Genomic DNA, 13774 nt, shown 5'->3' with positions numbered 1-13774 from the left:
TTTATACGACACTATGGAAGAGAATAACGTATAAATATGAGATTTGAGAGGCACCTAAAGACTAGTCATGTGCAAAGCTCTACACAGGCAGATTTTCCTGACTGATCGACCAAACACTGTTTAATACACATATCTCTGCTATAATCATACATAGAGCTGAAATGATATTTGGTTTGTTTCAGGGCTCATACCTGCTTTAATCGCCTTGATCTTCCTCCTTACCCGTCCTACACGATGCTCTATGAGAAGCTCCTCATCGCTGTAGAGGAGACCAGCACTTTCGGCCTTGAGTGAAGTGATGACTCTGGGTCACTCGCGTACGCTACACGTCCAGTACACTACTATAAATCTGGCTCTGTTTTCAGTCAATAGAAAAAAAAATAACATATATATATATATATACACACCCCGAAGACGCCGTCGCATGCACCACTCACCTGTGCACACACGACGTACCGTCTCTGGAGGCAGCATCGTGTGCACCATGCAAGCCGTGTATGCAATACGACACACCAGGCTTTAGCCTAAGTCTTAACTCTCAGGGCCTCGACCTCTGCTGCAGCACCAAAACTCCAACGAGGCTGCAGTGTTCAGTCGGGATGCACACACACACACACACACACACACACACACACACACAACGTTGACTTGTCGCACCGCAGTCTTACTCCCGCCAGCTCTGGCGATCGACTCGGTCAAGAAACGTGAACACTTCCTTCCAAAAATGGCGTCATTACAGAGATGAGCACGAATATTCGAATATCAGAAGCTGCACAGGACCTGACATCAGGAGACGGAGAAGCTTTTTTTTTTTTTAATATAATCATCAAATGCATGAGTAGGGTTGTCATTGTAACAGGATCATAACCCATAGTTATTCTATGGTTTTTTTTAAATATTTTGAATAGAATAAACTGAACAAAAATAGACAGAGTTACTGAATTCGCACAGACATGTCATCCAGTGCTGCTGAATTCTCAATTCTGATTGGTCGAAAGAGAAACTGTTGATTACTTTCCTGTTACAGCAGCTCTGACAATCGTGCCAGATATTACCAATAATTTAAATATCAACAGCTCCAATATTATACCTTTTTTTTTAAAAGACGTGTTGTTGTTTATCAATCTAAAGTGTACAGTCGTTCTGTAAGGGTACGTTTGTTTACCGTATAAGGAAGGAGTCTCCGGTGTCAATGCTTTGTAAGAGACTAGCGAGTGAACAGACACAGAGATTAAAATGTAAGCGATATTAAGAACGAACTATAAATAATTAAACATATGCAAACGGATATGGAATGACAGGAATCAACCACTTTTTTTTCTCTCTCAATAATTTCCAGATCCCCTTGTGAATAAAACATCATTAACACTTGTTTTTATTTATCAACCAGTGTGCATTCATCTTTTGTATTTAATGTGTCAAATGGAACGTTGTACAATTGGATGTACTGTAAATGTGTATATTATTGTCTATACAGTATGTGTAACGTACAGTATAGAGATAAATTGTAAAATGCAACGGATTTATTTAGGTTTTTTTTTTTTTTTTTTTTTACACCAATCATCGCAGAAAGACAGAAAGATTAAAAGGGAAAAAATACTGTTTTGTAGAATTATATTTATGGTTTATTCCAAAAAGGCTCCATTATGGCTATGGCAAGTTTTTTAAAGCTTTTTGTTCATTTATTTATTTATTTATTTATTTATTCATTCATTCATTCATTCATTCATTCATTCATTCATTTATTCATTCATTCATTTTTTCCAAGAATTTGACCCCAGTGACATTCAACAGATTTGTCATAAACCTAAACATTTACTGACTGGTGAATTTGGTGTGAACTGGTTTTCTTTTCACAGCACAGAGAACTGTCAAATTTTGTCTGTAGGAAAACACACCACACACACACACACATAGGGACTTTAGCTAGAAATTAGATTGGAGAAGGTCGGAGACATTGGGGCACGGTGGCTTAGTGGTTAGCACGTTCGAATCACACCTCCTTGTGTGTGTGGAGTTTGCATGTTCTCCCCGTGCCTCGGGGGTTTCCTCCGGGTACTCCGGTTTTCTCCCCCGGTCCAAAGACATGCATGGTAGGTTCATTGGCATCTCTGGAAAATTGTCCGTAGTGTGTGAGTGCGTGAGTGAATGAGTGTGTGCGTGTGTGTGTGCCCTGCGATGGGTTGGCACTCCGTCCAGGGTGTATCCTGCCTTGATGCCCGATGACGCCTGAGATAGGCACAGGCTCCCCGTGACCCGAGGTAGTTCGGATAAGCGGTAGAAGATGAATGAATGAATGAATGAATTTTATTTATTTATTTATTTATTTTGACATAATTTGATACTTTTTTCCTACATTACCCAAAAGGACAGTTCACTACATTACAATGTATTCTATGTAATATTATGTAATTATCCCCAAACGACTGTAACAGTACGATCCTGTAATTCTGCTTTACAGAAATGTAAGATTGGGATCGTCCGGTGATTCTGTCCGGTTGTTCACGTGATGATTATGGCGTCTATTTTTCGGCTTTTTAATCGCATCGTTTCATGGAGCTCGCGCGCTGTTGAGTCGCGCTCCATGTATCGTATATAAACGGAAGAGTGAAAGATATCATAATGACAGCTTAACAATTCACGCTATCCAGTGTACAGCTAATGCATTTTGGCCCATCTTTTTATCTGTAAATTAAAGTATTCAGACTCTATTACAAAGGTAGTATGAAATGCAAATGAAAAATGCTGCAGCACTGATAAAAAAAAAAAAAAAAAAAAATCACAATTATTTTATAATTGCTATTATTATTACTTCCTATTCTGGCTAAACCAGTGCTTTTTGTATTTAATGTGTCAAATGGAACGTTGTACAATTGGATGTACTGTAAATCAAATGTGTATATTATTGTCTATACAGTATGTGTAACGTACAGTATAGAGATCAATTTTAAAATGCAACGTATGTATTAAGGATTAAGAGGCTTTTTTTTAAAATCAATTGATCTATTTCTCTCTTTTTGCTTCAACTTTGGTTGTATAAATGCGCCATGCTATGCACTTTTGAGTTAAACTAACAAGAATGCAATTTTTTTTGTCAGTTGTCTAGGGCTTCTTGTTTATTTCCGAATGTCCCGGATGTGCAGAGGTGTGAGATGATGAGTTCATCTCATACGGATTGATCAAACTGCCTTACAGCGCCTCTGATCCAAGGCTTCAGCTGCTGGAGATGTGAGAAACTTCTGGCTCCTGCGTCGTCTTCATAAACGGAAAACATAACACACTTGTCCTGCACGAGCGGCTCACTTCGTCGTACTGTGTGTGTTTATCAGGTCTTCGTCTCTCAGCTGGTTTTCTATCCTGTAAAGCTCCAGGCTACTTTATCAGGCCGAGCTCTGTACAAAAAATGCATAGCACTGTTCAAGAATGTCAATAAAAACAATCACTTTGTAAGCAACTGCATGCTGATCGTTCTTTTTTTTTTTACTTTATGGAATATTAAAGTTTGCACTGTGAATCTCTGAACAATTGAAAGTGCAGAGAGGTTAACAGTGTGCGGTATGTTGGACCAAATATATTTCAGTGGTAAGAATTGTAATTTTTTTAATTTGGTTTTTAAGTGGGGACACGGTGGCTTAGTGGTTAGCACGTTCGCCTCACACCTCCAGGGTTGGGAGTTCGATTCCCGCCTCCACCTTGTGTGTGTGGAGTTTGCATGTTCTCCCCGTGCCTCGGGGGTTTCCTCCGGGTACTCCGGTTTCCTCCCCCGGTCCAAAGACATGCATGGTAGGTTGATTGGCATCTCTGGAAAATTGCCCGTAGTGTGTGAAGTCTGCCTTGATGCCCGATGACGCCTGAGATAGGCACAGGCTCCCCGTGACCCGAGGTAGTTCGGATAAGTGGTAGAAAATGAGTGAGTGAGTGGTTTTTAAGTCACTATTTTTTGTTTTTTTGCTTACACCATGTACTCCAAGATCCTCTGGCCAAGGCTATAAAGCCGGTACAAATTACCAAAGGTAGATGGTCAAAAATAAAAAAAGAGAAAGAAAGGAAAAGTGAAGGTGTAGCAATAATTAGAGATTTGTTTTGTTTATTTTTACGAATCATGTAAAATGTTATATAAACCATTTCTGCAATGATTATTATTTATTTTTTTCTTTGTTGTTTATTATAAAACATATTGGCTGTGAATTAAGATTTTCAAAGCTTTATTATTTTTGTCATTTTCAGAAGTGAAGGATAAAATGTTATTTAAGCCAGAATACTCTATGAACTTGGTGTGTAGTCAGTGATAATGTGCAATATTCTTTGTTTGACACTAGGGGCAGTATAGAGCTTTTTCTCTTTGTTTGCGGAACCAATTTACCAGCTTTAACAAAAGAAACTTTCCAACACGGAGCTTTTATCGTGTTGCACTTCACAAAACAGGGACAATTCATGAAACAGCTGCCGGTTGCTATGGCGACTCGGCGAGTCGTTAGCAGGTAAAAGACTGACGTTTGTTGTTGTTGTTGTTGTTGTTGTTGTTGTTGTTGTTGTTATAGTTATGATAAATGTGTTCATTTAAATGTGTAGTTTGCCGTAAGCGTAGCTAATTTACTTTCAGTGTAGACAAGAAATGTTGGGAACCTGAATAAACTCTTCATTATTATTCATTAAGCTAACAGATAAGCTAATTGCTAACAGTTTAGCATGGAAGCTAATAGCTAACACAGTTTAGCATAGAAGCTTATAGCTAACACAGTTTAGCATGGAAGCTAATAGCTAACAGTTTAGCATGGAAGCTTATAGCTAACAGTTTAGCATGGAAGCTTATAGCTAACAGTTTAGCATGGAAGCTAATAGCTAACACAGTTTAGCATAGAAGCTTATAGCTAACACAGTTTAGCATGGAAGCTAATAGCTAACAGTTTAGCATTATAAGCACCATTGATTTTAGAAAACACCATTTGCTCAGATACATAGGCTTGTTCTTGTATATACAGTGGTTCAGCTGGTAAACATCTACATGATTCTCTGTTACTGTGTTTTTTTTAGGGCATGAGATGACATCTGAATCCTTACGCAATGTTCAGCATCTCTTCCCCACTCAGCATGCTTCAGTCCCAGAGTGTCCAGCTCCTCTGCCTGACGGCGTCCAGCGGTGTTCCGCTCTTCAGCCGCGGCTCCACCAAGCAGCTGCCCTTCTCCATCATTGGTTCACTGAATGGTGTGCACATGTTCGGGAAGGGTCACGATGCGGCTCTGTCCTGCTGTGAGACTGATCAAGGTGGACGTGTGCTCTGGAGAGTCTTCCACGACAGCTTGATGCTTATCGGAGTCAGCAGCAACGCCAACATTAGCGAGCTGCACTTGAGGCGTTTGCTGGAGAACACCTGGAACTGCATGGTGCTCGTGCTGGGCCTGGATGAGCTGGTGAACGCGCGAAACGTAGAGCGGCTCAAGAGAGAGCTGCGCTCTTGCTATGGGTTAATCGACATGCTGCTTGAACGTGGTGTGGAGGATCGTGATCAGGGCCTCATGGGAGATCTGACACACTGCACTGACTGTATACTGCTCCCTCAACCCGACCTCCTTCAAGACACACTGGACTCCTTCACCAGGGCGGCAGAGAGCGAGTTTGGCTGTTTGCTTATCAGCGGTCGACTGGCGGTGGCTACCGAAAAATGGTGGCGTCTCGCTCCACAAGAACTCGTCCTACTTTCTGCACTTGCAAAATTACCCCCTGGGAAAACATCATGTGACTATCCAGTCTTTTTACCCCAAGGTAGCCCTAATGTTGCGCTCAGACTGCTGTGCTTCCAGCTGCTCCATGGTGCCATAGTTTGTGTCCTGTGTGGCCCCAAACCATCTCTGTATCAGGTCGAGATTAAGCAGGTTTACCGTTTTTGGTCTCCACTAGTGGAGAACCTTCGATCCTGCTCGGACCAAGCAGAACGTTCGGCTCTGTCTCCTTCTGTTAGTTTCCGCCGGGACGTCCTAGCTCTTCTCCTAATAAACCGTGAGTCTTGCAGATCTGTGGCATCTCTCAGCTCGAAAGCCACGCCTCTTCTTTCACCGGCTCGTCGTTGGGTGCTTCTGCGCCTCTTTTACACATTTGCAGTGACGCGTTATTTCACCTCGGAGGAATCTCCGAGCTCAGAGTGTCCAACAGCAGAGCTGCTGCATGAGGAGTTTCCTGCAGGGTTCATACACCTGCCTGTGCACTGCTACCTTGTGACTGACGAATGCAAGTGCTACGCTGTGCAGACTTCTCAGCACCAGCTCTTCCTTCTGACCGACCTCTCCGTGTCCACATTCGCTTTGCGCTCCGTCGCCACACACACTCTCGATGCTGTCACCACGGCGACCGGCTTTTAGGCTCCAAACAGTGTATATGCATCTGTTTTGGATGCAGCTGTTTTGGAGGTTTCAGCGAGGAGAGATGTACACAAAGTCTAAAAGTGTTGCACAAATTTTATTGTCACATCACCACAACACATGTGCCTTGGTGAGTTAAATTCTTGGGCGCGTGCTCCAGAAATTGCAGAATAATAAAGAACATGGCTGATTTATCTGTATCTGCACATTTGAATTCTAGCATTGAAAACAAAACATGCTGTTCAAATCGATTAGCCACGTATAGAAATATATACAGGATTAATGTAAGTATTTTTACCATTATTAGTCCCAAGTGACTTCCTGTTCATTACAAACATTAACCACATAAGGTATAACATTCACATAACACGCAGTAGGCTCTTTTTTCAATTGTAAGGAATAGAATGTAATCAGCAGTACGTAGAGGAGTATAGCTAAATTTAGATGTTCTGTAGCATTTGATCGTTTTTGGTTTTAGTGATGTTCCTCAAGCTGGTCCAACAGTCTGTCCTTAAACTCATTGCACAGACCAACACACAAAACACACTGCTAAACAGAGACAAGTCTAGATAACATTATTGTGTTATGAATATTTTGTGTATATTTTTTGTGTGAATTATTATAAGTTTCCTTAATTTTGCTTCAGTTAAACTTTGATGTGTGTTCTGACTGAATGAGGTAAAAACGACACATCTACAAAATCTACAAAATGTGAATGGCTGTGATTAAATAAGTAAAATGTTACTGTGGCTCATGTGATGTGGGCAATACGGTGACGTCCCATCCAGACTGTTTCTCCCAGAGCTCCAAGGATCATTTGCAAACCCTGACCAGGATAAAGTGCTGACTTACTGAAGATAAATAAACGAATACACACAGCGATGTGAAGCTACATGGCTAAACACATATGTTATTCATACATGAAACATTAACAAGGTCTTAATGATCAATGAACCGACTCTCAACGGATGTTTTTTGTGTGCAAACGCTAGATACAGTCGTTTGTGAACATTCCACTGAAATATTGCTAAAATACTCAAACCAGCACTCAGGTCTCGCAGCTTTCTAGCTTTGTTGTGGATAAAGTAGCTGAGATCACAATTTTGAACTGAGCTGTATCTGCTTTAACAGTGTTTTGGTATAAAAAAAAATGATGATTTCTATATTTATTGTGAAAAGGATAATTCTATGCCTGAAGTTGGTGCTGACCTAATCTTTTCCCTCTGTAATATCTTTCCATTGATTTATTACCCATTAGCAATATTACATTCAATTTAAGCCAAGAGTCTACAGCACTTTTGGCTTTAAGGGTCAGAAAATAAGTAAGAGCTATTCCTTATTATACATTCAGAACTGAGAGCCTTTTAATTAGCTAATAGCTTGTCCTTTACTACAGCGTGAAGCTGAAATCCCATCACAGAGACACATGGATGATGTATTTTGTGGGTGGTGCATGACTACATTTTTCCACAGATTCAGCAATTTTTAATCCACTTAAGCTGTTCTCTTATTATCGATTTCCTTTTAATTAATTACCAGGTTGCATCTTGGACTGAAATATGTGTCCAGATTTCACTGGCATTCTTACATTGCTTTGCTTTATTTTAAGTACTATTCTGATATAAGTGAATAAAGGTGGCTTACTTTTAGCATAACAGAAAATACCAGCGATTTGATATCAGAGAGAGAAAGAGTGTATGACAATTAAGACTTAATCTGACTCTTCAATTTAAGACTTACAAAAGAAAAAGACGAGTTAGAGAAGAGTTATCTTCACTGAGCGTCTCTGTTCTGACCTATCAAGTGTAGACAGGGGGAAAGTGCGAGATAATGGCTGGGTAGCAATTTGGAGATTGTCGGGTGTGTCATTGAAAATGAGTTGAGATAACTTCTATGCTGGCGCTTTGGATGGCACTTAAAAATGGGGTTAGTATGTATACTTCACTGGGAACACTAACAACAGCTGAAATATCCAAAGATAGGCAAATGTCATGGTTTCTGGTAGTCTTGGGAGGTTTTGTGCAATAATTAAGATTGAGAAATGTATTAGATTCATCACTAACTTGTGACCAAAAAGACTCCTGGCCATCACGTCCACATGTGGGTCTTTCTTAAGCTGTTGATGCAAACATAAAATTATACAGTTATACAGAATGTCTTTGTATGCTGCAGTTTTTCTAGAACTAAAAAGACCAAACCTGTTCCAAAATGAAAGTCTCCATGTGCACAAACCTCCATAAAAACATGGTGCACGGAGTGGAAGAATCAACAACATTGAACACCTTCGGGATGAAATTGGACGCAGACTAAACACACACCAGACTTCACCCAACATCAGTATTTGATCTCATTAATGCTCTTGTAGATGAATGATCACAAACCCCACAGCCATGCTTTAACTGGAATAAGATGCGGTCAGGTGTCCTCATACTTATCTGCTAAAAAAAATCTAGGAAAGCCTCTAAAAGTTTTTAATAATTAGAGCCGACTTTTGGGTGAAAGAATTAGTGTGATAGATTCGAATCTTATCGAGTCGACACACCTGACAAATAAGAGTCAATTCTTTCGGCTCATTGGCAGGTTTCTCACTGACCCACTTGACTAACATTCATTCATTCATTTTCTACCGCTTATCCGAACTACCTCGGGTCACGGGGAGCCTGTGCCTATCTCAGGCGTCATCGGGCATCAAGGCAGGATACACCCTGGACGGAGTGCCAACCCATCACAGGGCACACACACACACTCATTCACCCACACACTACGGACAATTTTCCAGAGATACCAATCAACCTACCATGCATGTCTTTGGACCGGGGGTGGAAACCGGAGTACCCGGAGGAAACCCCCGAGGCACGGGGAGAACATGCAAACTCCACACACACAAGGTGGAGGCGGGAATCGAACCCCCAACCCTGCAGGTGTGAGGCAAACGTGCTAACCACTAAGCCACCGTGCCCCCTGACTAACATTTAAAAAAATAAAAATAAAAATTGTAGAGATTTATTTATTAATCTAGATACCTCTTTTTAATGGTTTGTACTAACGCATTCACTTTAGGTATCCTGTTTTTATTCTAAATAATTAACCAATTAATGAAATAAACTTTTTAATTAATTAATTGACACGATTATGTGATTGTGTATGAAAATATTTAGATCTCTTATTTGACAATTTGAGCCATACTTAGTGTTAATCAAAGCGCATGACCACCATATGGACACTTTTCACAGGTTCCTCGCTATGGTTACGTCCTAAACCCACAGGGCACTAAATAGGTAGCCTTCCTATTAAGTGTGTGAGAATGCAGTAGCGTATGGGAGGAGCCCGGGAGGCACTCAGTTTGATTCATTCCGTGTCTGACAAAAGTCTCCTCCCAGAGTTGCTCTGCACGCCGTGGAATCTTCGCCCGGCTCCGCGCTGCGTCTCGATCAAGGCGTCGGTTGTCTCGGAAACCAGTGGAAGCTTCTTCAAAAACTGCTGGTGCGTAAAAATCTAGGAATGGGAATGGGAGTGAGAGGTGGTGGTGATGGTAGAGGGTTTAACAACAACAACAGCAATCAAGAGTATAAAAAGAAATGCTGAAATGAGGCTTTGGGAAGGAAGTGTGTGTGTGTGTGTGTGTGTGTGTGTGTGTGTGTGTGAGAGAGAGAGAGAGAGAGAGTTGTGTACACTAGTGTCCAAATTTGCGTCTTATCTTAGTATCCATCGTCCCTGACCGGGATCAAAGGTTCTTGTAGGTCCTGTGCGTGAGTTTCATTTTAATCGAGTCGTTCTTCTGTTACAAGCTTCAGCTTTAATTTGAGTTCACAACTCATCAGAAATAAAATAAAAACAAAACAATAAATCCAGACAGTAACTAAACGTGCCCCAGGGATGTTTCCGTGCACACGCGGGAGACTAGGAGCGCGCAGTATGATGAGTTTTTCTCCTCTGTCTCCTCCGTGGTCTCCCATCAGGACTTTCTCTGTAGGTCGGAGCCGATTCGCGTGGGGGAAGATGGCCGAGAATGAGGCTCTCAGTCAGCGCAAGAAGGTGCTCACCATTGACACGATGAACGCCAACGTGAAGAAAGTGGAGTACGCGGTGCGGGGACCCATCGTACAGCGCGCCGTGCAGCTGGAGAAGGAGCTGAAAGAGGTGCGGTGTCTCATGTCCCTGCTTGACCAGAGCGCACCTAAGGCTCTCGAACCCCTTTAAGTGTTAAACAAATTCCACACATCCCTTCCAACTATACACCCTCAGAAATAAAGGTACCAAACTATTGTTATTCATTGTTGCTTTTGTGGCACCATCAAAGATTCATCTTTTTTTTATCTTTGCCTGAGAAGGTACTGTAAAAGCCTTTAGAGTTGGTTAGTGGTCATTAAGACCCAATAATTTATGTTACATGTGTAATGGTACAAGCTAAAGTTACAAGAGGTGTACACTCAATCGTATTATCCGCAAGGATAGGTGCAGGTTGGTAGCTTTATTTCTGAGATTTTTACATGTGGGTAATAATAATTTGGCCATTTATTTGAGTTTTTGTTCTTGACCTTTCCTCCGTGTCCTTACCTAGGTCCAAGTTGTATATGTTCATGTACTTTTTTTTTTGCACTTGAATTACAAATAATGATGATAACGGTGGGTTGTGATTTTGAACAAAATAAAAAACAATTACCTACCCCCATGTAGTGAGAAATATAGAGAGCCACTGCACTCAGAATGATTACTTATAGGACAAAAACACATAATGGAATGAAATAAAGGGTGAAATAGATGGCTAACCCTGATTGCTGTCTAGTTCTGACTACTGGATGGATATGTAAACCAACTTTGACATTGTTCTGTATGAATTCAGAAGGACTTGTAAAGTCATATATGAGCTGGGGGCCAAAAGTGGGAACAGAAAGTCTTCTGGGAGGAGAGCTATATGTCTCTTAGAGGACAGAAAAGCTTGAGCAATGCTTCGTATTAGCTCAGAGTCAGGGTGGTTAAAGGTTTATTTCAAGGATAGCAGGTGGCATCAGATCACCACACTTTCACTGCATGTTGCATTTTTAAGGAAAACACCTTGCATTGTAATACATTGTAATATCTTTTATTCTAAAATCACTGTGTGTCTAAAAACTACCAGCTTGTAAAGCACTGTTGGAACTGCACTCACGTGGATCTAGTTTTCAGCTGCATTTCAATTAGGTCTTTAGTTCAGTAGTCAGGGTGCTGACCAGGGAGCCTCTCTCTTTACTCCCTAAAAAACCTCACAGCGCCCCCTAAAAACCATTGATCCCGACTACACGACGAGATATGTCTACAAATGTAGGTAGGTAAAAGTCAAGGAGTGGGATTAGGAAATACTGATCTAATCATCAAATTAAAAGCTCCAGCCCAACAAGGCACAGTTCAGTCTTTTCATGCTTTACTGAACATTTAAAGTACTGAACTAAATTTAGCATTTAAATATTTTTGCATATTGTGTGAAATTATTGTTGCCCTTTTTTCTTTTATGTTATAAGCATAACATTTTACTGATCATGTTAAAAGCTATTAAGTGTACAAGTTACAATAAGGGTACAAGCATGTATCTGTGACGGTATAAAAATATTTCAGGTAAATCTGGACAGCTTAGACACTCCGCTGTTAGGAATGTGAAAGTTTTTTTTTCTTTTTTCAGATATTTAACAAGTTGCTAGGTAATAATGACTGTTAAGATTATGGGGATCTTGCTCAGGCATGTTGTAACTGGTGCTTCTACATATCACAAATTCATGGAGTTCGTGGAGTTCTTTAAACCCCACTAACCACTTACTGTAAGTTAGCTGGACACTTCTTGAGTTGAACTAGGGTGGATATTATGGGTTATGGTCCGTGCATTGTGCGTGAATTTACGCAACAAATTCAGGCTTCGATAGAACTTATTCAGCCAATAGAAGTGCTTTAGTGAAGATGTGCTGGAGTACGGCGGTCAAGGAGACCAGATCAAGAGGCACAATTTGGTGAGGTGTTTCTTATAATCCAGATTTTTCCCCCAACAACCCAGACTTTTCCCCCCCAACAACCCAGACTTTCCCCCCCAACAACCCAGACTTCCCCCCCCAACAACCCAGACTTTTCCCCCCCAACAACCCAGACTTTTTCCCCCAACAACCCAGACTTTTTCCCCCAACAACCCAGATTCCCCCCCCAACAATCTAGACTTTTCCCCCCAACAACCCAGACTTTTTTCTTACAATTCAAACTTATTCCTAATATTTAGTTTTATTTCTGAAAGCACTGGATTTGTAATGTTTGGGTACTTGTTTTAAAGGCACCAGGTTGCTGATTGTTTGTAACTGGACCAGGCTCATTTGTAAAAAAAAAGTGTAGAAACGATTATACAATATATATATACAATATATATTGTGAAGCAATACACCCTATAAATTTAAACATTTAAATAAGTGTCTAGTAAGTTGTTCAGGTCTAGTAAGTTGCTTTAGACCTCAGTGCTGCCTCTGGGGCTTCATTGAAGGATGTGCATTTAGCAATGTTCTGCTGGGAGTTAAGGAAGTGTTCAGCTCTCCACCAATCAGCTCTTCATCTCTTCGCATATTCGCATCCATCATGCAGCTTTTCAGAATGACTGCTGTTCTGTGTCACAAAATTGACAGCCCTGTGTCTCTGGGAATTTCAGGCAGCCACCAGTTTCCACGGTTCGCTCCGTTGACATCATCTGCTGCTCTGCTCTGTTCCCTTAGGGCTATTCTAACATAGCTGTCTTTTATATCACTTCAATCAGACGTTGGCATTTCTCCCATTTACCTGCCACACCTTTTTATTTCTATGCAAGAATATTGTTAGGGATAATTAGATTAGATTTGGGGTAATTGTCATGTTTGTTGGCTTCAAAGTGAGCCAAAGGTGAATATGAGTTGTGACGTGAACCTCCTCAGGAACACGACACCAAAACACATTTTGTTATGTATAGACTGTGGGCTCAATCTCAAGGGTCCCTGGGTCATAAAGGGGTGGAGCTTAAGTAAAATTTGTTCAACCATTTACATATTAAAATTATGACATCACTGCTGACCATTTCTTGTCTTTAGCTCGATATACAGCTTGGCACAATAATGCTTCTTTTATTTAAACACTTGCATTATATTGTTAGTCGGTTTAGCTAGAATTAACATTAGTTTTTTTTTTTTGCAATAGCTAAATAAGATTTAATAATTAATCGTAACGTTATATACAGCAGTAAAAAAAAACTGTAAATGTGTTTACTTTGTAATTAACACACATTAACTACGTTATCTCGTTCACTCTCAAACTAGATAACATAATGGCTGCGGTTTGATCAAACTGAGCCTGCCTCGAGTAAAGTCAGTGTGCATGAAAAATCATGTTTAAGTTCATTTGTTGGACAAAGCTTTCATGTGCTGAAGGTTCACCTGAAAAC

The 13774-nt window shown here is 40.6% G+C and overlaps 3 protein-coding genes across 3 annotated transcripts in view; all 3 read left to right on the top strand.

Annotated features, from left to right (window-relative positions):
* The window catches only part of hecw1b (HECT, C2 and WW domain containing E3 ubiquitin protein ligase 1b), a 34639-nt gene extending 33076 nt beyond the window's left edge, over window positions 1–1563 (top strand). The window contains exon 28 of the mRNA XM_060868342.1: window positions 183–1563. Coding sequence (XP_060724325.1) covers window positions 183–294 — 112 coding nt within the window. The 3' untranslated portion in view covers window positions 295–1563. The remainder of the gene's footprint in view (window positions 1–182) is intronic.
* A 2657-nt stretch (window positions 1564–4220) lies between these two features.
* On the top strand, window positions 4221–8019 carry fuz (fuzzy planar cell polarity protein). Its single transcript, XM_060868284.1, has 2 exons — window positions 4221–4481; window positions 5035–8019. The coding sequence occupies exon 2, from the start codon at window positions 5065–5067 to the stop codon at window positions 6355–6357; it is 1293 nt and encodes a 430-aa protein (XP_060724267.1). The 5' UTR covers window positions 4221–4481; window positions 5035–5064; the 3' UTR covers window positions 6358–8019.
* Window positions 8020–9658: 1639 nt separating this feature from the next.
* gpt (glutamic--pyruvic transaminase) overlaps window positions 9659–13774 on the top strand; it is an 18128-nt gene continuing 14012 nt past the window's right edge. Inside the window, exons 1-2 of the mRNA XM_060868272.1 lie at window positions 9659–9840; window positions 10317–10497. Coding sequence (XP_060724255.1) covers window positions 9674–9840; window positions 10317–10497 — 348 coding nt within the window. The 5' untranslated portion in view covers window positions 9659–9673. The remainder of the gene's footprint in view (window positions 9841–10316; window positions 10498–13774) is intronic.

The sequence above is a fragment of the Tachysurus vachellii genome, chromosome 1 (assembly GCF_030014155.1).
Source record: "Tachysurus vachellii isolate PV-2020 chromosome 1, HZAU_Pvac_v1, whole genome shotgun sequence".
Classification (NCBI taxonomy): Eukaryota; Metazoa; Chordata; class Actinopteri; order Siluriformes; family Bagridae; genus Tachysurus; species Tachysurus vachellii.
This window is presented reverse-complemented; position numbering and strand designations above follow the sequence as displayed.

What these genes read in the sequence shown, in the direction of transcription:
- fuz (XM_060868284.1), top strand. Translation starts at nt 5,065, where the DNA reads ATGTTCAGCATCTCTTCCCCACTCAGCATGCTTCAGTCCCAGAGTGTC.